This window comes from Cryptomeria japonica, chromosome 7, assembly GCF_030272615.1.
Source record: "Cryptomeria japonica chromosome 7, Sugi_1.0, whole genome shotgun sequence".
Taxonomy (NCBI): domain Eukaryota; kingdom Viridiplantae; phylum Streptophyta; class Pinopsida; order Cupressales; family Cupressaceae; genus Cryptomeria; species Cryptomeria japonica.
The window spans coordinates 207,867,877-207,895,399 of NC_081411.1; the positions used below are offsets into that span (position 1 = coordinate 207,867,877).

Consider the following 27,523-nt stretch of genomic DNA (forward strand, 5'->3'; position numbering starts at 1 on the left):
CCCTTCGGTGCTGGTGGGCAAGGGTTGCTTGGGCTAGGAGACATAGGAGTTGGTGCAACAACCTATTTGCCGCCGGACTGACGTTGAGAGCGTCCCAGACTACACCCTCGGGTACCTCTTCCTGTGTAGCTTCCCCTCTTATGCAAGTCTCTATAGCCGCTGGAACCGGATCACGAAGTCGCCTGTCAATGCGTTCTCCCCTTCGTAAAGTTCTCTCGGTTGGCTATCATCCCCCTCGATGCTATTGCCAATGGGCTGGCCATTATCCTTCGTAGGCCATTTACGCTCCGTGGCTACCTAGATTCAGACGGCAACGACGACAGATGTTTACCCCGTGGGGTGTGTTATTAATATTGCATATCAATAGTCAGATGATAACTATAGGATAGAATAGTAACCAGAAACTTAGAACAATGCCTTCATTAATGCCAAAATGTCTAGTACAATAATCATTCTCCGCATCAGTGTATCCAACAACAAGTACAAGAGCATTTATAAAGACACGATCGAGGGTTGCGGTTACCACCCATGGGGAACCGTCGTGCAATGGACAACTACCCTCGACATCACTAACATACTTAACCAACGTAGCTTAACAAGTAGTACAAAGCCCATTTTACGACCAACAATGATCTTGTTGGAAGTGGTGAGACAACTTCTAGAGTTTGATGCCATTCAGAGAGAGAAGCATAGGACAGGCGTGACATTCCCTATTTCAGTTTGGGAAGACATTGGAGGTTTGCTAGTCTGCTTTACCGCCAACACTACAAGTGAGGAGCTTGCATTCTATCGATTTGCAACCTTCAAGAAAAGAGAAAGATTTGATCCCGATAAGAAAGTTGGAAGGATCAGGGGAGAGAAGTTCATCCACAAGGTAGACATAGAAGATTATTGGGCGAACTTGATGGACGAGCAAGCAGTGAAGAGACAAATGTGGTCCAAAATGTCAGTAGATTTCATGAGGAAGTGTGGACTATTCCTCATTCCTGATCAGGTGTTAGATGACAGGGATCATAAACATCCACAGTATGAAAATGAAATGAAGAAGGCAATCTTATTGCCTAATTGGTCAGAATCAGAAGAGATTGATTTGAATGTATTGATGAGAGAGGTCTTGAGTTTCTCCCGTACATGGGTGGATATTCAGATGAATAAGTTAGTTGATATGGGTGTTTCCTTCACTTATGAAAAGATGAAGCCGGAAGAATCTACTTCTGAAGATGATCAGAGGACTATCAGTGATGTTAGGATTCATGCAGATGAAGAGAGTCAAGCTCCCAATAGAAGGAAAAACACGCTAGGAGGAGTCAAGGCCAGAGGGAAGAAGATTGAGGTCAAGAAGAAGAAACTAAAGACTATCATTCCTTCACCACCTCTCAGTGTCTCATCAATTAAGGAAATTGAAATAACAGAACAAAATAAGGAAACCCAACAATGTTCCAACACAGTGATACTCCTAGAGAATATTCCGAAGTTACATGCCACAACGACATCTGCTCCACCAAATGATAATGATGATCAGCTGGGATCCCCTACTGTCCTTTTGGAGGTTAGTTTGGGAAATGAGATATATGATTTGACCAGGAGTAATCCTGATGATGATGATGATGTTATCTCGGCATTGAGAGGACTTGATCGAGATACGTGTCCCAATGATGGTATGGAGATGGCTGCTATTCTTGATTGGCTAATGAGAAGTATGGAAAAGACTAAGAAGATGATGGAGGTACAACCTATTGATAACATTGATGACTACCTAGCTAGGAGCAATAAGGAGAAAGAACCTAAGAGAGCTGAGATTTTGTCGCAGATAGCTAGAGATGAGACATGAATGCGGATTGCGTAGGTGGTTGTTCCTATTGGAGGTGTGACAACGGACATTGCTACTCCTATGGATTTCTAGATTACTTCAGTTGCCCTTGGCCGTACTACAAGAGAGCAAGAATTTCAAGAGGTTGGTGATAACCTTAAGGCAATCAGCGCAAGGTTAGATAGAGAAATTGAAGAGAAGGAAAAGTACAAAGAAGAGAATATCAGACTTAGAGAGTATATTGCAGGGATAAGGCGCGAGAATCCCACCCTTATTTCCCCTATTGCGGTTGATCATGGACTACATTCACACTATGAGGCAGCGAGAGATACACTCTCAGAGGTGGAGAAGTGGATTGAGAGTGCAAGAAAACAGGCAGATGATTTCCTTACTCAGTTTGTCCAGGCATATGATAGGACAACAGGGCTCATGTTTAGAATCCAGTATTTGGAGGGAGTTTGGGAAGAATTCCGACCTATTCAGGAGAAGACTATTCCACGGCTCAGAGCTTTGAAGAGGATTCCTAAGTCCATGTTGATCAGCGAGAACATTGTGCTCAGTGGAGATAGATACAATTTCCATGGCTGGTATTGTTCATTGGCCGTGAAGAAATCAACTTATGAGAACACCCAACTGAGTTGTACAGAGATGGAAGGATTGATTCAGGATATTCAGATGAAAATCCTTGCTTCGATTGAGGAGTTATTGGGTGTTGATGTTAGTGATGCTAGTGGTTTACACTTAACCGAATTAAGAGACAAGATGAAACTTATGTATTTTTGTCAGTTGGACTCTTTGAAGAAGAGCCAGATAGATGATTTGGTCTCTTTGTTGATTCATGTTCATAGTTCGCAGAAGCTCATGCTAGATTGGGAGAACACTTAGGATGCTTGCTCAGATTCACTGGATGTGATTAATTTGCAACAGGATACCTTGCCTAGCATTTCCATGGTGGAGTTAGATTCTGTATTGGCTAGATTCTTGGAGTTTGCTAGGAGAGAGAGAGATGCAAGGAGGAATCTTCTAGAAGATTTTCTATTTGATGATTAGGTATCTTTTTATTGGGCCATATGTTGGTGGCACCATTTTTGATGTAAACCCTAATTAGGGCAATTCTAGGGTTTTGTTGGCATGATCTTGGCCGTTGATCTTGAATCAATCTTGTTCTTTGTTATTGGATAAGCGATGATTGGGCGCCACCTCAACTTGTTATTTGTAACTCATCACAAGTGTTGTAGGTGATTGAGGCATATCTCTTGATACTCAACATTATCCAAGCACCTGCAGTGAAGAATGGAATGATGGTCGGAGATACTCCCAAATTGCATCATCTTCTTGTCTTGATCACTTCCGCCTTGGAGCTTCCATCTTTGATTATTGGCAATGATTCTTGGATTTCTGGAGGAAATTCAAGATTGTTGAAAATTTCTTCCTTGAGTGCTTGATCTTCTTTGTGCATTGTTATCCTCTTCATGCGGTGGAAATCCTTCATTCTAAGCCTGGAGTTCTCTTGTTCTCTCCTTGATCTCTTCTCCTTGCATTGTAGCGCTTTGTTTTTGATGACCCTATCCTTGTGTTGCCCTTGCATGTAAGTGTGATGTTGCTTCCATGCCTTGAAGGCTTGACCTTCTTCGCATTCCTTTGCATGTTCATCCCACTTGCATCAAACCTGGAAAGAAACATAATTTGAACCGAAACATTGCAAAAAGTACTAAATCAAGCTTCCCACTACCCTCTCTAAATCTGGAAATGAATTTTCTGATCATGGAAACATCTGATTTTGAGTCTAATTTCTCTCCTTTTGACTTAATTCTTATCAATTTGAGTCTAATTTTGTGTCTCAGGAGGCCAGATTTATGTTTGATTTCTCACTTTTATATGCCTGATTTGATAGGTTTCAGGTCTGAGACAGGCCTGATTTGTATTGGTTTCAGGTGGCAAAGGAAGTTCATGGATCTCATAGGGCAAAAGAAGTGACTTCTTACTTTTTTTCTCAGCAACCTCACCAATCCTAAGACAACAATCACTTCCAGAATCTTATGCACTTTCTCCAACCAGCATTCAACTCACCAAAACAAGAACATGTCCTGCCTGATTGGACTTTTAGGGAGGAATTGACAGTGATCTCAAGCTTGATCGCGGATCTGACCAGGCAAAGGAGAAGCTTGAGGGAAGGTCGCGGTTTTGGGAGGGCAAAGGAGGTTCGTGCTTTAGCATGAGCAAAGGAAGCGAAGGGTGAAGGATCGCACTTTTACACAAGTAAAGGAAGTTCGTGTTTTGGCATAAGCATTGGAAGTGGCAAGGTAAAGATCGTGCTTTGAGGAGGTCAAAGGAAATGCTAAGGTGAATGTTGCGCTTTGGCAAGGTATTGGAAGTTCACACTTTTGGGTGAGCATTGGAAGTTTGTTCTTTGAAGACCCCAAAGGAAATGCCAAGGTAAAGTTTGCACTTTTGAAGCATCACAGGAAGTGCCAAGGTCAATGTTAGAAGGAGCATGGACAGCAATTCATCACTTGTTGAGTGACTTGTTACTTCATTCGCTTCTTTCGCTTGCTATGGATCAAACTTTTGATAACCTCTTAGAAGTGTTCTAGCATGTTCATGATCATCACCAAGCAAAGGAAATGTGAGGTGAAAGTTCATTGATTTGAGAGACCAAAGGAAATTTGCTGATTTGAGACCCCACAGGAAGTTTGTTGATTTGAGACCCCACAGGAAGTTCACTGATTTGAGACCCCACAGGAAGTTCATGATCATCACCAAGCAAAGGAAATGTGAGGTGAAAGTTCATTGATTTGAGAGACCAAAGGAAATTTGCTGATTTGAGACCCCACAGGAAGTTTGTTGATTTGAGACCCCACAGGAAGTTCACTGATTTGAGAGGCAAAGGAAATGCACCAAAGGATGTCAATTTTGCTAGCTCAATCATTTCGCTTTAAGCTTCTTCATGATAATTTGGACCTTAGCCTACCTAACTTCCAAGCATTTACTCTCTCTAAAACAATTCTCCTTAACCAAATTTCAGCATGTCATCTTTGATTTTGCAAGCCAATGATGATGATCAAATGGAATGATCATCATGAATCGTTCATTTCCTAAGCCTTGAAAACTAACTGATCTCACTTCATCCTAAAGAGAGAGACTTGACTTCATTACCTCCTAGCCACCTAATATACTACACCTCTTCCAAATGAAAGGTTAATAGCAAAAGACACTACAACTATCCTAGAAAGCAAAAAGTGGGGGTCCCCATTTGCAATGGGGCGATGTGTGAAAACGTCACAACAAATAGGGCTGCATTTATCTCTTTTTCAACCTTCTATTGAACATATGGGCATAATTACATGTTGCAGATAAGAATCGGTGCAAGATGGTATTTTGAGGCGATTGATTTAGTCCACAATAGTTTCAAATGACCATTCTTGCAATTGATCTTGGTATGGCATGCTTCCAAGTGGTATCGATTCCACCTTGCCTTCCTCTTCCTATTGCCATTTTGATGCAATTATAAACATTGACATTGAAAATAACAAACTAAAAAATTTAGTGGTAGCAAATTGTTGCATTAAAAAATTAAAAAAATGCAAAATTTTGGTTTTGAAAATAAAATAGTATAAAAATTTCAAATGTTAAAAACTATAGATCAATTCAATTGGAATGAATGTGAAACTGAAGCAAATTTATAAATTGGGTCCTTACATTATTGAAGAATTGCAAAAGAGATCATAAATTTAATACTAATGTTGCAAAAAGAAAAAGAAAAAAAAGCATACATGAATAAATTTGTAGAAACTTTTCTCTGTCAATTCCTTCAATCATGAACGCAAAGAGATCAAATGTAGTTAAGAATGACAAAGAAGAGAAAATGTGATTAAATATTTAAATCATGTTTGCAAAGCGTTTGTAGGGTTTAGAGTGTGTTTGGATGCACTCGCTACTTTTGGGCGAGGATGCTTTGATTAGTTGTTGAGAACTTACCAAGTATACAATGTAGACTTGTCTACAAGCAATAGGGGAGTGAGTGTGAGAGCAAGTTGCTTGTTGCTTGTTTTCACTTGCAAGTTGAGCAAGTATTGAAACACTAGTTGGGGTCACTCTCTTTTTGTCATCTTTAAACTTGCATTGTCTAACCAGCTCTCTCGAAATCAATGCCACAACATGTTTGTAGTGCATTTGTAAGGTTATTCCTATGTGTGGGTGAGCTTGCTTTATTTACCTGTTGGAGAATTTGTCGAGTATCCAATGTGAACTTATTTGCAAGCAATAGGGGAGTGAGCTTGAGTGCAAGTTGCTTGTTGCCTATTTTCACTTGCAAGTAGAGCAAGTCCTAAAGCATTGGTTGGGGCCACTCTCTTCTGGTCATCTTTAAACTTGTGTTATTTGACCAACTCTCTCCAAATCAATTCTACAACATGCTGATCAACACTACTCTACTAGGCATACCTTAGATTGGTACTAGTATTGTTGCTTTACTCATCTCATGTAATGTTCCCAGTTGGGGATTGGATTATTTGGCGTTCAAGTTCTGCAAACAAACATTAGTATACAAACAATATGAAAGATAATTAAACATATATATTTGTTTGGGCAATTATACAAGAAAGAATGCTATACGTTATTCTACATATTTAACAAATAATGTTAAGCTAATTTATTTTTATCTATAAAAAAGGATACAATACTTAGTTGGACCTTACCTGGATTGACCCAACCCTCTATTGAGAAATATTTCTTAGTTAGGAGCAACCCAGGATGTCGTCCTCCTAAGGTCTCTATTTGGGATCTCTATTAATGAGTGAAATCATTAATTTTCTCAAAGCTTGGCAGAGATCCCACCCCTGCTCAAGCTTCTCTATCTCTAACATATGCATATGGTTAACCTCTACTATATATATATATATATATATATATATATTGTCTCTAAGAGATTCCCTATGCATCTCTCTCTGGATTCCTCTTGGAATCTTGGCATTCAATTTTGCCCTCTGGTCTCTATGGCTCCTTTAAAGGGAGCAATCATCGTAGACATTATCAGGGACTTAAATATAATTCTGCTCTGAAATGCCTCAATGATCCCTAGCTCTGTAAATTGCCTCTGAAGCAATCTCTATTCCCTCTGTTTTAATTCTGAGTGTATCTCTACAATCTTATGGTAATTGTTATTTAACATCACTAATATATCACTATTATATTATAATCCTGAGTGTATCTCTGTCTTTAGAGTGTCGTTACAATTCTGAGTGCATCTCTATTATACTAATTCTGAATGTATCTTTGCAACATTGATTCTAAATGCATCTCTGATATATTAATTTAGAATGTATCTCCGTTATTTACCGGCTATTCTGCTTTAATTTATCATGCGGTATGATTCGAATTCCATGACATTATTCATGAAGTATTTCCTACGGTTTAGGGCAAACCACTTACCGTTCACTTGCCGGTGGTGTATCTTGGATATGCTGGGTACGCTCTATTCCTTCCACGGTTTTTGCTTCCAACGTGGCTATCATTGTTAGCACTATCCCCATGCGTACCACCAATAACACAAATGTTACTGCTTGTAACTTGATAACAATTCTGATTTGATTTGATCAATGGTGATGTCACTAGATGCTTTTGATTCCTTACCTTTATATCTCTTAATTTGAGGGAGAGGTCACACCTCTTCATCATGTATGCCCTTTGGCAAGAGACATACCCTTTCACCCTTAGCACCATTTGAAAGAGTGCAACTCTTCATTAATTCTACCCTGAAAGGGACACAGCCTTTCATAATCAGATGTGCACTTATTATTTAAATCAGATCTGCACTTCTCATTTCCAAATTATCCCCCCTCTCAAATGAGGTTTTCTCTTCTCCCTTTTATATCTCATTGTTGAGGGAGTCACAACTTTTCCTTTCATGTCTTTTGACTTTTCATTAACTTAATTAATTTTTAATTAATCATATTTAATTATATTATTTTATATTTTAATTTAATTTTTAATGTTTTAATTTTATTATTATCATTTATTATTAAATTCTATTTCAAAGTGGGGACATTACATCTCAATGCCATTAGAACTAGCTTACTCTTGATTGTTGGTAGTATTGTTTCTCTTCTCATGTCAATGCTACCAACCTATCACAACTAGCTCACCCTAGATTAGAACCACTAGGGCGGGGTTTCCAATATCAACACAATCTAATTGGCTCGCTATAGAATGCTTTCATTCTAGTTGGCTATCTTTAACTTGGTGGTACAAGGGATAGTGATGTGCCATATCACAACACCACCTTATAGTACCACCCCTCCAAAAGTGGGTACCCAACTAGATTGGCTCACCTAGAGTTGGCACGTGGCCAAAGGTCTTTTCATGAGTGACAAGCGTGAAATTGGCACATTTCCAAAACACATGCTTTTCTCCCTTCCCATTTCTTATTTTCCTTTTTCATCCTTGTCCTATCCATTTTATCCAAAATATATCATTTACTACCGAGGATTCAATTCCATAGAGATAAGGCAGGGTTGATTGAGTTTTGGAAGAAACACAATCAAAATAGAAATTGCTGAATTTTGGTTTGTGTTGTCATTTTATGACACCTTTGGTCCATCAGCAAGAACCGATCGGAGATACGATCCATGGACCAGCGTTGCCCTAGTTGATCAAAGAGAAAGCAGAGGAATCATGAAGTGTGAAGTGTTGCCTTGTCCGGAGGAAGTTCCTCCCTTGACCTTTTCTTCCTTCCCCGGAACCTTAGAACCCCGAGGTTCCGAGGTTCTTTCCCTTTGCCTTCTCTTGCTTTTCCTTCTCTGGAACCTCGAGGTTCTGAAGTTCCTTCTTCGTTTTCTTCTTTCTCTGGAACTCCGGAACCATGAGGTTCCGAAGTTCCTTCCCTTTGCTGCCTCTCCTTTCTTTTCCCAGAGCTTCGAAAGCCCGAGTTTTCGAGGTTCCTCTCTTTCTTTCCCTTTCTCTTCCGTTCCCTCAAAACTCCGGAACCCCGAGGTTCCGAAGTTCCTTTCTTTTCTTCTTCCCTTCCTTGGAACTTTGAAACCTCGAGGTTTCGAAGTTCCTTTGTGCAATTCCGCCTTTTCCTTTTCTTTCCTTCTCAGTTCCCCGAAACTCCGGAACCCTGAGGTTCCGAAGTTCCTTTCCCTTGCCTTCTCCGGAACTTCGAAAGGTTCCCTCCTAGCCTTTCTTCCTTCCTTTCTCTGTAACTCCGGAACCCCGAGGTTCCGAAGTTCTCTGCCTTGCTTCCCTTTCTTCCTTCCCGGAACTCTGGAACCTTGAGGTTCCGAAGTTCCTTCCCTCCTTGCTTTTTCTCTCTAGTTTCCCTGGAACTCCGGAACCTCGAGGTTCCGAAGTGTTCCTTCCTTAGCCTTTTTCTAGTTCTCCGGAACTCCGAGGTTCCGAGGTTCCCTGCTGCGTCTCTTTCCTCTTCCCCGGAACTCTGGAACCCCGAGGTTCCGAAGTTCTTTCCTTGTCTTCCCCACTTCAGGAACCAGAGTTTCCGAAGTCCCCGGACTTCTTTCCAACTGGCGACACTTGTGGATGGCGTGATCGACACTCAAGGCTTTAAATGCTCCGACAGTTTTGGTGACTTATGCACTTTATTTTGTGGAGCCACAGGGGTGCATTTAATGTTTTTGGTAGGATTTCCATCAAGGGAGGTACGGGGCCATGCTTGTTGTGGTGACTTATGTCATGTCTACATACTCTGACTTTGGAAGGTTAGTCAATCCACCTTCTCAGGGTTGCCTTTTGTGGGTATGGCTAGGTTGCTTGCATGTACAGAATGTCAGGTGCATGCACTTCCCTGCACTCCCAGACTGACATGCAGAGGTCATGATCACCCTTGTAACCATTTTTCTATATAAGGCTGTTAAGCCTCATTGTAAAGGGTTCTCTCCTTGCTGCGTTGAGCTTTTCTATGCTCTTTCTCTTCTCTTGAAGACTTGTAATTATTTTTGCATTTCTGCAACTGTAAGTTTGGATTTTGGCCTTTGAATGAATTGAAATTACATTCTTGCCTTCCTTCATCTTATGCATTCTGTGTATGTTTCCTTACCTTCATCATACGTGTATGTTTTGTGGCTCTTCTCTCCATATATGCTGTGTTAACTTGTTTTATCCGAGTGTGACTTGTGGGAATCCTTCTCCCCTCTTGACACTTAGCAAATTCTAACCTCCAGACATGCATTGGGGTCACTCATACAACTGAAGTTTGTGCATCTCTTGGGTGTTTCAGTTAATTCTTTGTGTCATTTCGGGTAGGGAGAGAAACAATCTCTTCTTGGTGCATCACCTCCTTTTATTTCAAGCATTTCTCTCTACCCTTTACCTCTGCAATTTGTTAGGATAGGCCTAGGAGTTAGTTTTGAAGTGTTGAGTTTGTTCAACACCTGCACCTGGATTGAGAAGGAAGCCGGCCTTCTCCAGAGATTCAATCCCCTTGTGCAAGGTCCCACACTTCGGGGTTGTTTCCATGTTTCACAAGGTTGCTGAGTTGATAGCTCAGCAAGGGTGCGAGCTTTTGTGATAACAGTTTGATCATGTGATTAATTGTTTGATTATAGTTCTTGGAGCTTGCGATTGTAAGCATTTACATTTTCATGATTACCTTGCTTGATGTTGTAGATTTTAATACAATTTCATTGTCATCTTGAAGTGTTTGAATTCCTCTTCAAAGTCCATTCATAATTTCTTCAAAGGCTTGTTCAATTTTTTTGTACCAATCGATGATCACACCCCTTAGGATGGTTGGGGAGGATTATAGCGATTAAGCTTTGTTATTTGGTCATTTGCTGTTTGAATGGTTTCACGTTTTACTGTGTCTTATTGGATCCTTGAATCCATCTCCTATAAACATAGGCCAACTTCTACCTTTATACATTGGAGTTTGATGATGGAGTCACTATGGTTTTACTAAGTACTTTGATGCATATGTAATGCCTAGAATCCTTAGGGAGTTTTGATTTAGTCATTTCAATGCTCCTCTAGCACCCTTGGACACGTGGGAATCCTCTACTTTTATTTCAATTTTAGCATTTTGCACACTTCTTTCACCTTTTGGTTCTCTTTTACTTCCTCCAACCCTTTGCCTTGGAGTTGTTGGCTCCATTTCCTTCTCTTCTATTAACAACTCTTAAATGCCTTGAAGGTTGCTTTCATATGCTTCCTTCTCATCTTTGAAGGAGTCCTTGAACTTTGTCTCCCAGCAAAGACTTTCCTCGTAAAGTGGAGGCTATATTGATTCTTTGTATTGAACTTGGTTTGTAAGGTTGATGATCTCTTTTTCTAGTAATGGAAGATGTCTAGCTATTTCCAGCCACTTTTCCTTTGTATGGTTGTTTGTAGCAGGTTGGATGTTTTGGTGTCTTTGCTCTTGATTGTGGCTTACACTTTGACTTTGGCTTCGAATTTGTACCAATGGAGTTTCTTTGGCTACCTCTTGTAGTTTTCTTCTTTGCTCTCTTTGCTCCACCAATCTTAAAGTTAGCTTGATCTCTTGCTCCTCTTGCTGATCACTTTGTGGTCTTCTTTTGCTTTTATCTGGGTTTAAGGGCATTAATTATGGCTAGTATAGCATAAATCTTTGTTTGGTATTCTTCCTCTCAATAGCTTCTTTGGTTCACAATCGTATTCAACACATAGGTCCTAAAAAATTATAAAGCTTCTTGCAAGAATTTGACAAAGATCAGGGAGTGCGTCCACTATTCTAGTCATTGCTTGGCTGTCCTAAATTGTTTCTTTGGATACTTGTTTCCATTTAGCTTCTTTGCAGACGTACTCTGTTAATTAATATTCCTCACAGCAGACATACTCTTTTATTTATATTCCTCACAGATACACACGATCGTTTGTGAGATTGTCCACTCTTTTCTGGTTGGACTCTTCTGGTTACCCCATTTATATGTTAACTTTTATATACCAATGCTGATCTTATTAAAATATGACCCAACTTCTTTCAAGGCAATGATGCCAAATGTTTACTTATTAATGGGAAAAGCTATCTTTTGCAAAGTAAACAAAACTAATAGAGATAAAAATAATCGTACTAGGAAATTGTAGATTAATAACAGTGATTGCTTTATTCTTTCGGAGTATTGTCAATACAAAATTATAAACTAAGGAGCATTTACAAGATTTGACTACCTTTCCCGGACTGTGAGAACCTGTATAAAGCATCTGGTGGTTGTTAAAGAGAGAATTATTCATAACCACTAACAATTGACTCTTTACTTGACAGATGAAAATAAATTATTAAATAGTTGGGTACAACTAAATTAATCAAACACAACAAAAGTGTTTGATGCTAACTACAAATGAAAGGTTGTCAGAGGAAATTTTTGCGAGTGGCTGGATAATGATGACGTGGCAAGTGAGGGCACCCACCTTACAAGCAAAGAAGTCGTTGAATTATTGGAACAATTATTTTGATTTGGAATGATTAAAATAATGATTTGTAGACTGCATATACCAATTGATTACCATCTCACAAAATCAAGTGTTTGCAGAAATTATTTCATTAAATATTAAGAATGGCTTTAACTTTTCAAAATGAGGTGTGAATGGGAAAAGATTTGCTACTTAATTCAAAAGCAAAGGGTCATGAAGAGTTTTCATGCACAAGTAAATACAAAGGGAAGAGATATATTTGTAAAACCAAATCAAATGTTGAGAGCAGCAGGAAATTGCAAATGGTGAGATTGAAAGGTGAATGTGTTCACACAAAGGTTAAAAACAATGTAATAGTAAAATTGAATCAAAGGTGTGAAGGGAATCTTGAAAGGCAAATGACAATCATGTGAATTAATGGGTCTACAATTAATTTTGAGGAGAAGCTAAAGTGAAGATCAAATATTTAGAAGTAAGTGAAAAGGTGTAAAATGAATTCATAAAAGAGGAATATATTTTCATGTGAATGGGAAAATAATTTCATGGAAATATTAAAGTAAAATCTTTATTAAACTATTTAGCAAGTTGGAAATGTAGTGTATTATTATAATACTGCCTTGATATTTTGAATTGTAAAGTTTAAGTGAAAGTTAGAAGGGAGTGAATTGCAAGATTGCAACTGGCAGCTACAGTTGGGAATATTGAATTTTACACTGCAATCACATCACTCCAGCAGGCTCATCTTCCTCTCTTTTCTTCTCCCCCCTCTCCTTCCCCTGTCTTTTTCTAGCTTCTTTTTTAGGTGTATATATTAGATATTTTCAATTGTAATGCAGATTTGATCATTTGAATGGAACTGTGTCGTTGTTCATGCCTGGGCTGCCGTTGTTTTTTCTTTTCTCAGTTCTTTTTGCTCTCTAGCTCTAATAAGGGAACCTCAACACTTTGTGTCTAGGTAGTTGGCTTCCATCTGTATGTGGCTGTTTTGTGTATATTTTATGAGCATTAGAAGAGGCTGTTACTCTAATAGTTCTGACTTGATGCAGAGCAGGGGTAGGAATGATGTCAACCTCTCAACCAACTACTTGGAAGGGCTTTTGGGGCATCTCACCACACACTTACTTCATAAACCATCAATAGACCTTGTAGCCCTCCTAATGGGTCTGACTGTCCATAACTTTTGAAGCAGGCATGATCATGAGAATACAAACACAGATTTGGATACCCATTTGGCTCTTATAAAACATATCTCAAAATGAGATAAGGTTCCTTTGTATGGACAGGGTCAAAAATTGACTGTTACAGTTGGAATTAGGCCTTATTAGGCTTATAGGCTTATGGGCAACTTGGGGTTGGTCTCTCAAATGATACCAAAAGGGTTGTTCAAGCATATATTTGGTTTGGGCAGGGTTCACACACACTCTCTAACATCCCACAATGTTTCCAAACTTCCTTGTACGGATACAATGCAAATTTAGTCCTCTACAATAATGTTTCAGCCTGATACATAGAGATATCAGGCCTAGGGCATCATGTTTTCATTGGCAAACCTTCCTCCCTATTCCTGCACTTTTGACATATTTAAGAACACATAAATACAGGCGATTCCACCACTTTTGGGGAGATATCACTAGTGGAATGGGTTTTTTTTCATTTTTCTGTCACTGGATACCCTAGGTAGGGTTTTTGACCCACCTGGAAAGAATTGCTTGTATCTCCCTCAAAACTTAATGAAATTCAACCAAACCAAAGCCAAATGAAAAGTAACTCATTTATATTTTTAACCATACCATGTGTAGGTCGTACACAGGCCGTATAGAGCCGTACAAAACGCTGCAACAGTAAAAAAACATGTTCAGATTTGCAGGAAACAGTGATTTTTATTTATTGTTTCAACCTCCAAAAACTTCATTTGACCTCTTGGGTCGATGATACAAGGCCTTTCACATGTTTACAACCATTCTCCAACTGTCCCCCAACCAATTTCCAAATTAGAAACTAACTAAAACATCAATTATGCACTCTGACAAAAATATTTAAAAGTTGCTTGGCAACATTGTGCAACTTTGACAATTTTTCCATTTTTGCATTCCCTATCACCCAAGAACCTAACCATGACTCTAATCAACCTAGGATGGTCATAAAAGACCTTATTACATGAAATAACATCACATAAAACAAAAAATCCAACTTTGGACACTTTGGACCTAATAGACCTAGCCTTGGACCTAGGGTGCTCCTGCACCATGACTCCTATGTGTTTGTGAATGAAATGGTTTGATGCATGATAATGTTATGTTGTTTTCTATTGTTTGTTGACTATAGTGGGGTGTTTTGCAAAAGATTAATTTAGTTATATAGCAAAGGGATGCCTATTCTTGGTTTATGGCTTTTTATCTCTATAATTTACTGTCATCATTTCTTCTTTTTCTCTTCTTAGTTAGAATTAGCTTAAAATAGGTAGGGAGTTGGTCTTCATCCTAGAGATTGATTTGCAGCTCTATTCTGCATGTTGTAGATATTCCTATTGTTGGTGGTCCTGCATGGCGCATTTGCCCTAAGCTGAGATTGAGATCTATCAATAGTAAAAATATATTATATAACTTAAGGTAAAGTTTGGTTTTCTTAGGGTTATAGTATTGTATTTCTCTATAGTGATGTTTGCTCTCTTTATTTTATTATCAATCAATTAATTCTCTTTTTGACTCTCTTCAGCATTATTGGTTTATTTATTTGTTAGCTTTTGATAATAAGGTATTACTATTAACAAAAGTGACCATTAGGTGGCATTTTCAGCTGCTAGCCTATCTTACCAGCCAGCAATTTGCACCTCTAATTCATCTAATCTTGGCTAATCATTTCAAGGACATTTTATTGTTTCTACAACTCAACCCAATTTGGTGTGAATTTGATTTTCTTACAGATTGCACAAAATCTGGAAACAAATGCTATTTGTTGTGTTTTTTGTTTACCTAAACATACTTAAAAATAAGGCATTTTGACCATGTAATGATATAAAGATAAAGGTAACTAAAATGTTGGTCTGATTAAGACAATTTTTTTCTTGTTTCTGCAACAATATCCAGTTGCTGCTTTGCAAATTGTTTTTATGAATATAATACTTACTGTTTTGATAAGGTGTTGAATATTTATAAAGGGACAAGAATATCAGCGTTTGCTGGTGAGAAAGGGTCTTCCCATGGGTACAGTTGTTCCAGTTCCTCTTGTTCATTTTTGTATGTGTGAGTATTGTGGTGTGGCAGTTTTTATGACTATTTGTGTTAATACATTTACAATTATAGTATTGTTTTGCAATTAAACTCATGTGAATGATGAATTGTAGAGTGACTTAGCATACAATAGATATATACTTTTGTGTGTTTTCTAGTGAGTCGATTATTTCATGAAATCCCTCTCGAGCTGAGTCCTTTCTCCATTAGAATTCTCTTGTTTCCCTACTTCCATTGAGGCTGCATTAATTTAACCAAATTAGATTCGACACCTTTAGGTCTTGGTATATACATCACCATGACATGGTCATATGATAATGTCCTTGGTTTGACAGGGGCACAAGTAAACCCAAATAACAGGTCAAGCTCCATGTCAAAACATTGTGCCATGAACAGGTTCATGCAATATCATGCTTCTTAGGCTCCTGACACATTAGCACATCTTTCTATGCAACATCCACTTAGAAGATGAATTGTCGCACTAACGTGAAGATGAACTGTTTATTGCTGTAGACTCTCAATCCTTTTGTAACCCTTCTTTGTAATTGTTTTTTGATAATTGAACTCTTACATTGTACTCAGTCCCTTAAGATAGGATTATCAGGATCTACATGGTTGCCTGCATTTGAGTATGGCTAATTAGTCAGTTAGTATTTCCTTCCTAGTTCTTTAGTCATAGGAATTTCCATTCTTAGCTTTCTAGTTTTCGATGTTCATTATAACCTAGTAGTGTACTAGCTAAATTATCAGGTTGTCCTCCACGTTGTCATATAGGCCTTGTAGTGTCAATCATTGGTATTAGAGCAACAGTTGTGTGTCTCCTTGAGTTGGTATTAGAGCATTAAAAAATATATGTCTCTTCACATCTAATAGATATATCCAAACTGGCACACTCCTTCAAGAAAAAATTATTCCTTTTTATAATTATCATAAATTGCACCTCTTAAAAATAATCACTAAACAAACCGCTGCATATTGGTGGCTATAATAAATCGGCGTCCTCTATTATATTGAGTCACACCTTTGGATGAGGATGGGCCTTTAACTATAATCAATTTATTTTATAAACTGTTGTAACTAACTTTGGTGAGTTGGGCAGCATCCTCTGCAAACTAAGTCTTTGCATACCACTTTGAATCGCATCTTGTTTATTGTTGCTTCTGTTATTTGTGTGATCGCTTCTCTTTAACTCTTCTTGATCGCTGTAATCTGGTCAAGCATATCAATTTGTCTAATGAACTATTGTTTACCTTCTAATCGCTTCAGTCTGAGAAGACATATGAACTCACTGTTTTCATTATTCTTCCATGTGTTACTGTTGCAAGCTCATCATGTTCCCATCTTTAACAATGGTAATCCAATATCCTTTTACCACTAATCACGTCTTAAAATGGGGTCACTTATCTTCCATATTAAATCGCTGTAGAGTCGTAGACCATCACAAAATGATTCCCAATATGAAATGGCTTTGCAAACACCCATGGAATAAACATGCTGAAAACACATCAGGTATGAACCAAACATGGAGCTTACACATGAAAACACGAAGCATACACATGGATTTATGCAAACACGGAGCATACACATAAAAACATGAAGCATACACATTAATATATGGAAACATGGAGCATACACGTATTGTTAGATTCTTCTCATTGACTAGAATGATTCGTCGATTCATCTTTACCCTGCAGGATGGCAGGATCAAGGCTCTGATACCAATTGTAATTTCCCCTACTGGGAGGCTGCCAATTCCCGATGATTAACATACATCACTTTGCATTATTATGTCTTAAATCAGATTATTAAAATTAAGGAACAATTAGGATTCATAATACATCTGACAGTTACTATACTTAAGCCCCAATCCTTACTTCTTTCCTAATCATCAACCCTAACGGAGGATGGGGAATTACTTGTAATAGGGCGCTTGAAAACCAGTCTACAAGTAGGCTCCCTCAAGGTTTCAGGACCCTGTCCATATCCCATCTTGGGCTTACCTATCTTGTGAGGTATTACTCCGCCTCTCACTAACAAAACCAACCTATCCTCATGATGGGCCATAGGGAATGATTAAGGAATGGGCTATTAATATAATAGTCTTTCATGTACTATGAATTTATATGAAATTAAGTATGACTGTCATACATTTGTGCAGTCTATATTAATATTACTATTAAATTCTGCATAAGAACATTATCAGGCTTCATATATTAAGCATACATACTAAGCACATCCCCATGCATACCACCAAGAACAACGATGTTACTGCCTGTAACTTAATAACAGTTCTGATCTGATCTGATTGGTGGTGATGTCACTGGAGGCTTTTTGATTCTTTTCCTTTATATCTCTCAATGTGAGGGAGAGGTCACACCTCTTCATCATGCATGCCTTTTGGCAAGAGACACACCCTTTCACTATTAGCACCCTTTGAAAGAGTGCAACTCTTCATTATTTCTGCCCTTTGAAAGTGACACAACCTTTAACAATCAGATCTGCACTTTTGTTGTCGTTGTTGGGCATAAAACAAATTAAAATTCATCAATAGTTGAAATTCACATTCTAGCTATGTTACCTTAAATTTCCGGAATGGGGGGACGGGGAAATGAGTTTCCTGGACAGATTTTTTTTTGCCATTTTTGGGGATGGAGAAGATGGCATATAAAAAATCGGGAAAATTTAAAATATATATAGAGGTTTGAAATTGAGTTGAATTGAGAGTTCAAATGAGGGTTGAAATTCATAAATTCATATACATGATGTAACTTTATAGTTAATACATGAGGGGCCGTCCCCTGCTGTCACCGGGACATTTCTGTTTCCGAGACGGCCTGGTTTTACCCAGGAAATGTGTCCCCGCCAACACTGGGTAACACTGCATTCTAGCCTATACACATTCACTTTGATAGCCATGGCCCACAACAATAAAACTCCCTAAAAATCAATTTCTAGCTCATGCATGGATGTCCTACTGGGTGTTATTTCTGATTCAACCTTGTTTCTAGAATTGAGATGATCATCTCCCGCTTAAACATTCTTCAAGCCTTCTAAGTGTTCTGGTAACACTGATGGGCATTTTTGTTCCAAGAAAACTACTTATACTTATTTTTCCTAATGCCTCTGTGTGGCTAATTTTTTTTAACTGTTCCTGTGGGGAAAAGCACTTTGGATCCCCCTATTTTTCTGGTGTTCACATTCCAACATTCGTCCATTCTCTCTACTGCAGAATTGAAAATCACTATTTTGTATCATTTTCCCTTGTTTTTTGGGTGAGTTGTACACATTTTATCACTTGGTTTTCCTGATGCTCCCTTGTTTGTGGGACGTTTTCTTGTCTTCAAATTATAGCTCCCGCTTCGATCCACACTTTCATTATACCATCCTTGAAATGCAGTTGATTGTTGGAGACACAAAGGAGTGCCAATCATCACCAGCAATGGTCATTACACTGATCATTCCTTAGAGAAGAATAAAATGCGTTGGTATCAAAGTGTGTGAATATTATTTGGTGGTAATAACAAATTGATTACAGTATAATTTATTCCTATTCATGTATTTGGGTGATGCTGATCGCTTTCAAGATAGAAATGCTATTGCATGAAAGTGGGAGGAAGAATTGGAGGAGTTGGAGGGAAGCCAAGTAGTTTTTCCTTACTCTACTCCCCCTATACCAATTCTTGCACCAATAGATGAGGTCTGCCACATAGACAAGTGGCTTGACTGGTTGTGTGCTTCCATAGATGCATTGGAGGTTCCTCCTCTCCCATTCCTTCTATATCCACATTCTCAAAAGTCAAAATCACTAACCGGTGAAGTGTCAGCCACTTATTGAAACTAGCACAGAGCAGCCCCCTCTTAGGTTGACTTTACTTCTTCTACATCGATACATTTCAGGCCGAGTAGATCTTCCTTACCACAAACAGATTCTATATCAGAGTGATTTCCTTGGCTGGACCTTGCTGATCTGCTATAAATCTTGCTGTGGTTTATCCAGAGCATATGACCTATGGCACAAGCTCTGTTGGATGTGGTTAATACATTTTGGAATGGAATTTTTGCCCTTCCTACTAATTCTACAAGAGACACTTCATATCAAGAAATTGGTAGAAGAAGATTGTCATTTATATTCTGTGTATATTTATGAACCATGGATGGCCTGAGAAGAGTTCATTTGAGATGTCAGTTCAATGGCTGCCAGTTAGAATTTCTCCTCTTTGTGGTTTGGATGGCTGGTAGCCTTGTATTTGATTGAGCATTGTTTTAGACTTTTAGGTACTAATACCTTATGTTGCAAGATGAAATATATAACCTGTGAAAGGCATCAAAAGAAGCAGAAAACGTGGCCTTGGTGAATGAGACTTTGCACAAGGAAATAGAGGAACAAAAGTTGTGGTTCCAGGAGCAATTGGCTCAGCAAACCTTGCTTATGAAGGAAGGCCCAATGGCTAAGTTGGCAGCATTTGGACAAGAGGTGGCTCAGCCAAAAGTAAAATTGGCTGTAATTAAAATAGTGCACATGTAGGCTCAGCTCCAAGAGGCTTTCTATATAGTCAAGAGCTCAAGAGAACACGAGGTTGTTGTGGTTTCCTGAGGCAACGAATATGTGAGGTTTATATGCTAAGGTTGAAGTCAACCAAGCATAACGTTCAGCCTCTTTAGGTTCAGCTGGTGCAAATGTATATCATGACATGTTCTTCCTGAGCTCTTTTGTGATAGTCTTTTTTATTGCAGGCTTTTTGGATGGAACACCGATTCTTCTTTTTTGGTATAATGATGCAATCAGCATATTTTGCTATAGTTTGTTAATATTTATACTACCGACTTATTTTGGTTTCTAATTGTTGACTAAGGGTAGTATGTTAATTAATAATTGTAAGAAGTTAACCAGCGGTTGTGGTCTAAAAGATAACTGTTGGCACTTAAAGTGCAATTTCTAAGGTTAGGGAAGTGCAGTGATTTATGTATCATCCTCTTTGAACCACATTCTCTGTTAGAAATTATTATCTTCAATAAAGAATCAATTGTTTTATTCCCATATGATTAATTTCTGGTATGGACTGTTTCTTTTATTCCTATACTGTTGCGTTGGTAGTTTATAAGTTTATAACTGCGTTTGGTTTTGCATGTAGATATTGTAACTCAGTTGTTTACTAGCTATATCATTGTGCTATCCTCAGTGTCACCATCTTGGGCCCCATATGCAGATCTCTCAGCCTACTCTCTTATCGGAATCATAAGGCTAGGATCAAAATCAAGTAATTTGTCCACCTCCCTCTTTTCTCTCCAAGCTTGTTTATTTATATAAAGCTCATAATGCCTACAGACAAGAGTCTATATTTTTCTCTTATTTTGAATGATGTAATATCGTTTTCTTTGTTCTTATTGCATCCTTTACCTTGATATGCTTTCCTTTATAGCAAGCTGAAATCTTGCTTTATATAATAGGATTGGCATGGATATGTTTGTTGAGTGATTGTTATAATAATCACATAGAATGGGTTTGCTTTCGAGAATAGTGGAATGGAATTTCAAAATGTCTTAAATAATGGGACATGAGTTCTTACATAAATATCGCTCTATGTTACGAATACAATCATTCTGATTATATGTGAGTACAAGTTGTTGAACATTTGATATCAAAACCCAGGCTATTCCTGTGAGAGCCAAAGCCAAGAGCATGTGAAAAATGTAATTTTGATTGATGTCATGGGCCATCTCCATTATGCTCTTGATTGTCTCAGTTAGGAAGGACTTGTAATTTTAAATGTGTTTAGATTCGGGAGCCATTAATTTGTAATGAGTTTAGATAAGTTTATTTCCTATGTGATTAGAATTGTAACCTGGGTGGTTGTGCTGGAGAGAGCAGAGCTGTGAGCATTTAATCCCCGTTGAATGTGTGAACAAGGGAGAGTTTGTTGCTTGGGAAAGAACATTTCATTGTTACATTTTATTGCTGAGATGTGAAGCCCTGCAGTCATGTGAAGGAACACCAGCTAACAAAGGGAGAGATAGAATGAGAGAGAAACGTGACCCTTAAAATCTACTGAATGAGATAGCTTGAACAATCTCTGGACAAGCAAATGAGCGTTCCAATGATGACTTCAAATCTCTCCAAATCTGCACTTCTCCCCTTAACAACTGATGTCCCTTTTTGTCAACCCTAGGCGCTTCCCATCATGCCAAGAAGCTGTCCAAATCCTAGGCGTTTGGTCCTCAAACTCCCATGCTCCTCAAAGTGGTATGACCAGCCAAGAAGGTACGGCCAGCAGTTGGGGTGAAATAAATGGCAATAAAGACTCACAAATCTGCTGTTCCGTCCTCTTAAAATATGTCAACAATTCTTCCACAATAGCTGTCCCGTCAACTGAAAATGCTTGTAACAATGAAACTCCTGCATGGTTCTTGTGTAGAATCACCAGAAATCAACCAGGAAAGATTTTTCACTTCCACAACTGATGTCCTCTGCAAAGGTTTTCATCCTCACAAAGCCGTTGGATGAACAAAGTCCAGTCCAGCTATATTTTGTTATCAAAATCCAACATGAGTTGCAAATGAGCTCTCAAAACATATTTAATATCACCTCCAAAAATCCACACCCATCTTTGGTTTTTTTAATTTAATTAAAATTCCCATATGTCTCTCATCGAGGTGTCCCCCTTTTTCAAACAAATTTAATTTTTCTTTTAAAAGGTCTTCTTATGCCCCCTAGGCACCACTTTATAAAGTCACTTAAATATTTTAAAATAATGGTAATTTAAATTTTTAGTTTAACTTATAACATAAATGTTACTTAAAATAATTCCCTTGATCGCCAAATATCACCAAATAATTATTAAATGCATTAATTGTCCACGCCAAGGGGTAATTGATGCTGAGCGACCAAGTCGGTGCCGAGAAGGTGATTTACTAAAAATTATAATAATGGACTAATTGTCCAAAACAACCTTAAAAAGTGTCATAATGCATCTCTTACCGAACTGAGCTCAAAGAAAAACCTATAAATACCAAATAAACTGGACTGCAAGGTCTCCAAGTTTTAAGGAGTTCCCTAACCCAACCATATTAGCCTATGGGAGTCCACTAAATAGGCTAATGGTCACCAAGCTCTCAATGCTTAGGAAGGGGACATTAATTCAATGCAATCATCTTTAAAAAAAGACAACTCTTTCAAATTCTGTATTTTGTTACAAATCCATAATATTAAATAAAATATTTTAATGCGCAAAAAATGTTGTCAAAAGTAAGTTTCCGAAGGGAAGATTGTTTCTTATATATTTGGCACTGTTTTTTTAAATTCTCTTTATACTTTCAGCATGTGAATATATTTATTCTTTTGTGAGATATCTTTTTAATTTTATCCTTGTGGCTAGATAAGGTCACTCATATTTCTCAATGCAAATCTCAAGAAAAAGATTGCTCTTTCAAATTCAGTGTTTTGTTGCAAATCCATAATAAAAATCAAAATTTTTAATGTGCAAGAGAAAATGTTGAAAATAAGTTCCTTAAGGGAAGATAATTTCTTAGAAACTCATTTGGCACTCATTTTTTACTTGGTAAATGAAAAAACAAGGCCATGCCAACTTCTAACTTTATAGAGTGTTTCTATATTTATGTATGAAACTAAATTCTATTAACTGGGCACGTTATAACTGGCATGCCTATAATATTAGTGGGAGATTTCAATATGTGACTTCCATAGGTTTAGCGTGAAAGCCTTTTGGGTACTGCAATGAACATGGGAAAAATGTAGGAGAGTAAAATCACATCATTTTTTTAGTTACATACCCACATAAATTTTATTCTTGAAAGGTTTCTTGGTTAGAAAAGGAATCCTCTGTTTTCACTCCTGGTATGCTGCTTTTTAACTGTGGATGTGTACCAATTCCCCTGGTAATAGTGATTAATATTTAAATCAATGTAAAACAGTACACAACAGGTCTATTTTCTGAATCGTGAAGCTGATGGGCTTGAAGCCAGAAATAAGAAGATGCTTTCTTCAGTAACATTTGAGTTATGCTCTTGGTTTATGGTGTTTAATTTTGTTCTTGTGTTGTAGGAAGCTGTGGCATGTAATGTTTCCAAATAGGTCAGTCAAAAATAACTTATGATATTATAGTCTCTGAGGCTTTGGAGGTATACTGAAAGTGTTTTGCTTTTTGTGGGTGCATTTATGGTATCCTATTTATCATCAATATGGTGACATTTGAAACAAATACAACTTATATTATTATAGTTTATGTGGCTTTGGATGTATACTGAAATTGTTTCTGCTTTTTGTAGGTGTGTACTGTTTACGGTTCTTTATTTATTATCAATATGGTGACATTTGGGGAATCAAATGTTTTATCCATTCCTTTACCCTGAGACAACAAATGTGTTCGGAATTTGAATTGTCAGGTATAGCTATAGTTTATGTGGCTTTGGATTACTGAAATTGTTTCTGCTTTTTGTAAGTGTGTCTATGGTATAGCTATATTATTATTATTATTATAGGTATAGCTATATTATTATAGTTTATGTGGCTTTGGATGTTTACTGAAATTGTTTCTGCTTTTTGTAGGTGTGTTTATGGTTCTTTATATATTATCAATATGGTGACATTTGGGGAATCAAATGCTTTATCCATTCCTTTACCCTGAGACAACAAATGTGTTCGGAATTTGAATTGTCAGGTATAGCTATGCATGCATGTTCTTTGTCTTTTAATAATGGATTAATTAATCTAATTAATCAATTGGAATTGATTTTCCTATATTTACCTTCATTAAGGAACGCTAATCTTCTGTGTTGCAAGACAGAACAATATGTCTGCTATCAGATTGCTTGTTGCATTGAAAATTAACTGGTTTTATTTGATTTTTCATTATTTGGTATTAAGACAGCTTGAATTTTTTCCATTTCTTAAGTTATTGAATACAATCAGTAATCCTCGTAGTTTCAAATCAGCAGTGTCCTGCAGAATACACCAATATTCTGAATTTGCATGTTTAGCGTATCTCATAGTGTTAATATTTCAGCATCATGCAGATAAACATTGGACTCTCCAAAGGGTATGATCGAGTGGTCCTTGGCAAGCTGTTAGCAACATAAGATCCTTCTAAATACAGAAACTAGTGTCCTCCACTGCCATCTTGCATCTTAAGTTCTATGATTCTTGAAGTTTCATTCACTTCTGGCACAAAGTGGCTGCCAATCACCTGGGAGAGTGGTATGTCCCTAATAACTCATTTTCCTCTTCATAATCTGGATGATTTGGATGTCTTGTATACTACTCCTCTAAACTATGTGGTAGTCATCTAATTATATTAATGACTGCTAAAAAAATGTAATGCATGGCCTGTTTACTTATTGAAGATTGCATCTTGGTATATTGCTAAGGTGAGGTGTCGTGGTGGTAAATTATGGTACTCCACTGACACTTTTGTTGGCTTTTTCATTTGATTCTTAACGTATTTGACTAAAACTGGGATACTATAGGCCACTGTGACACAACAGAAAGTTCGAGATGAAAACGTTAAACGTCAAACACAATAGAAATCTGATTTGATGAGCCTGTTGGAAATGGTTCAATACATACATCTATATGCTTTTGCTAATCTTTAAATGTGTATAAACATGTTAATAGTGTAATGCAAATATTTTTTTTATTGCACATCTTCAGCAGCGACATACATGATAGTAACTGATTTGCAGCAATCCAAACTAGGATCTGGATAACCATGTGATTACCGAAGTTAAAATTGCACTTGGTAAGGAGCTACTGAGCACGATCCAAGCTACTCTAGTTAATGAGTGATATTCTGAATTTTCTGGTCTATTATTGTTACCCACATAAAGCAAAATGAAAAAAGAAAATTTCCCCTTTTGTTTGGCATTCCCTTTCACTACCCAATGGTGTATATTAACATGATCCATTTCATTCCCTGTTGCCATCGACAGCTTACTATTGATACTATTAGAATACTATTAGATTATTTATCTTATAATGGTCATTTAAGTCATTTAATGTATCTAGTCAGTTAGATAGTTTAGATAGTCTAGGATATTTTAATCAAATCACATCCATACACTAACTCCCATGCACGATCTTATTCATTGATCTTCCTTTAATCTTGGAGCCTCCACTTATCTAACTTCTATTGCCACTAGTTGTCACCTCCTCCTTGCTTGAGAGATCTCAATTATTCTTAGCCTTTGATCTCTTAAGTTGATCCCAATCCTCCATCAAAAATCTATAAATATCACCCACAGTAGGCCATTTCATTTGAAACAATCTCGAAAGCAATGCTATATTGCTAAAATTGTTAGCACACATTAAAACATCTTTGGGCAAAACCACATGTATAACTAAGGAGTCTTAACATAGATTACATTGCCATATTTTTTTTTAAATGAATTTCTTAATGCTCAACTATAGTGTTTGTAGCTAATTGTGTTGATCGATTTAGTTGTTTTAGATTATTTATCTTAGGCACATATTCATATCACATTTCTAGCACATCCGATGGGACCCATGTCCCTAGTTTAGTAGTCAAGAATTGGCTATTTGTAGTCTTCTATTGTCACACATTCTATTTCAGTGTTTCCATCTTAGATCAGCGGGAGCATTTTGTTCTTCGGTTGATGCATTTGTGTTTCAACAGTTGTGCATGAGACTAGCTTGATGCCACTTTTCTCTATCTAAAATTACATTTCTATCATTTTATGACTTTTATGCTCGGTTTCCTGACAAGGATTAAATTTACGGGGGGTGATGCTTTATCCATTTGGTCATTTTTATCAAATTTCAGTCAAGTTATCATCTATTTACTAATCTAATCATGTTTTTTGTGCAGACTGAAAATTTCGGCAGAACCATAATTAGTCGGCGGTGTTCTATTCTTTGACGAGTGTTTATGTTTGAGCTTTGATGATTCTGTAGATAGATGAATCCGTTTTGTGTTTCGACGGTGGTGTTGAAATATTTATTTGCAAAATTTCTATATTTTCTTGAGGATTAAATTCAAACTTTAAGTAGTTGGTACTGTTTTCCATTGGTATTTTATTGCACTAATCAAATAATTTGGCTTTTCTTGTGATCAATCTAATGATGGTTTTGTTGCTTCATATGTCAGTCCAAGACCAAACTCAAACAACTACGAACAATATCTTATTGCAGCCCCATGGTTAAAGACTTTTCTTTTACACTATATTTAGGCACCAAATTAAAGTAGGGGTGAAATAACTTGTATCCCATCAAAAGCCTTGAGTTGATCTAAGTCTTGTTAGTTAAACATGAGCATTAGTAATGTGTATGCTCTCTCCCCGTGCTTTGAGCGATCTTGGAGATTAAAAGTGCTTGGTGACTATTTTTTTATAAGAGGCATTCTTGGGGATTTCATACTCACAAGGGACAATCTCAACCACATGTTTTGATGGGGTATAGAAAGGGGGAAGAGCAAAATTTGTACTTCAAGAAGTGCCCATTGTTGTATTTGGTTGAGCTCCAAGACCCTCAGTTCTTGAGACTAGCAGAGACCCTTCTAGCTTAAGCATTTGTACATGGACTCTCTCTTCATAAACTTGTACCTTAAAGTATGTAGTGTATATTAAGGAATCCCTAGACGCCTTGTTTTATCCTAGTTTAAGACTATCAATTGTTTTTCCTTGTGGATCGCTACAGGGTGGGGGTGCTCTCATGTACCTTCGTGCCTTGAGATAGAGTTAACTTTGGGCAAGGTGTGAGCCTCCAAGGTAAGGGGTTTAAGTTGGTACATGACCTTGCATTCCCTATCTATCCAATTGCATAGTAGATGGTACTGATATTCACCTAGGTTCCAAAACTTCACGCATAAACCTGAGAATAAGGAAATTATAATAAACAAAGTGAGAACTAAAGAAATATATTATTGTTGAACAACTCATAAAGTGAGGTGCAAAACTTACCCCTAACTTTGACTTGTCAATTGAGAGATATTGTGAGACAAAAAAACATTGAACCATCTTTTGAGAACCCATGGGATATTCTTTACTCATAAGACCTGGTCCTTGATAGTAGTTGTAGAAGAGGGGATTTGCTACCCTCGAAATGATGAAACCTCAAGTAGCAAGCCTTCAT

At 37.5% G+C, this 27,523-nt stretch overlaps 1 protein-coding gene across 6 annotated transcripts in view; it reads left to right on the forward strand.

The window, feature by feature from the left end:
* Positions 1 to 26,499, forward strand: part of LOC131036469 (uncharacterized) — a 50,850-nt gene extending 24,351 nt beyond the window's left edge. For 2 of the 6 annotated variants that reach the window (XM_057968367.2, XM_057968363.2), the window contains exons 4-8: positions 20,604 to 20,681; positions 23,707 to 23,823; positions 23,987 to 24,098; positions 24,444 to 24,634; positions 26,262 to 26,499. In XM_057968367.2, the coding sequence (XP_057824350.2) occupies positions 20,604 to 20,681; positions 23,707 to 23,749 (121 nt within the window). In that variant the 3' untranslated portion in view covers positions 23,750 to 23,823; positions 23,987 to 24,098; positions 24,444 to 24,634; positions 26,262 to 26,499. Of the gene's footprint in view, positions 1 to 14,711; positions 14,803 to 20,555; positions 20,682 to 23,706; positions 23,824 to 23,986; positions 24,099 to 24,443; positions 24,635 to 26,261 lie in introns of those variants that run through there. The other 4 variants (XM_057968365.2, XM_057968368.2, XM_057968369.2 and 1 more) reach the window with 4 other exon arrangements.
* Positions 26,500 to 27,523: the final 1,024 nt, after the last annotated feature.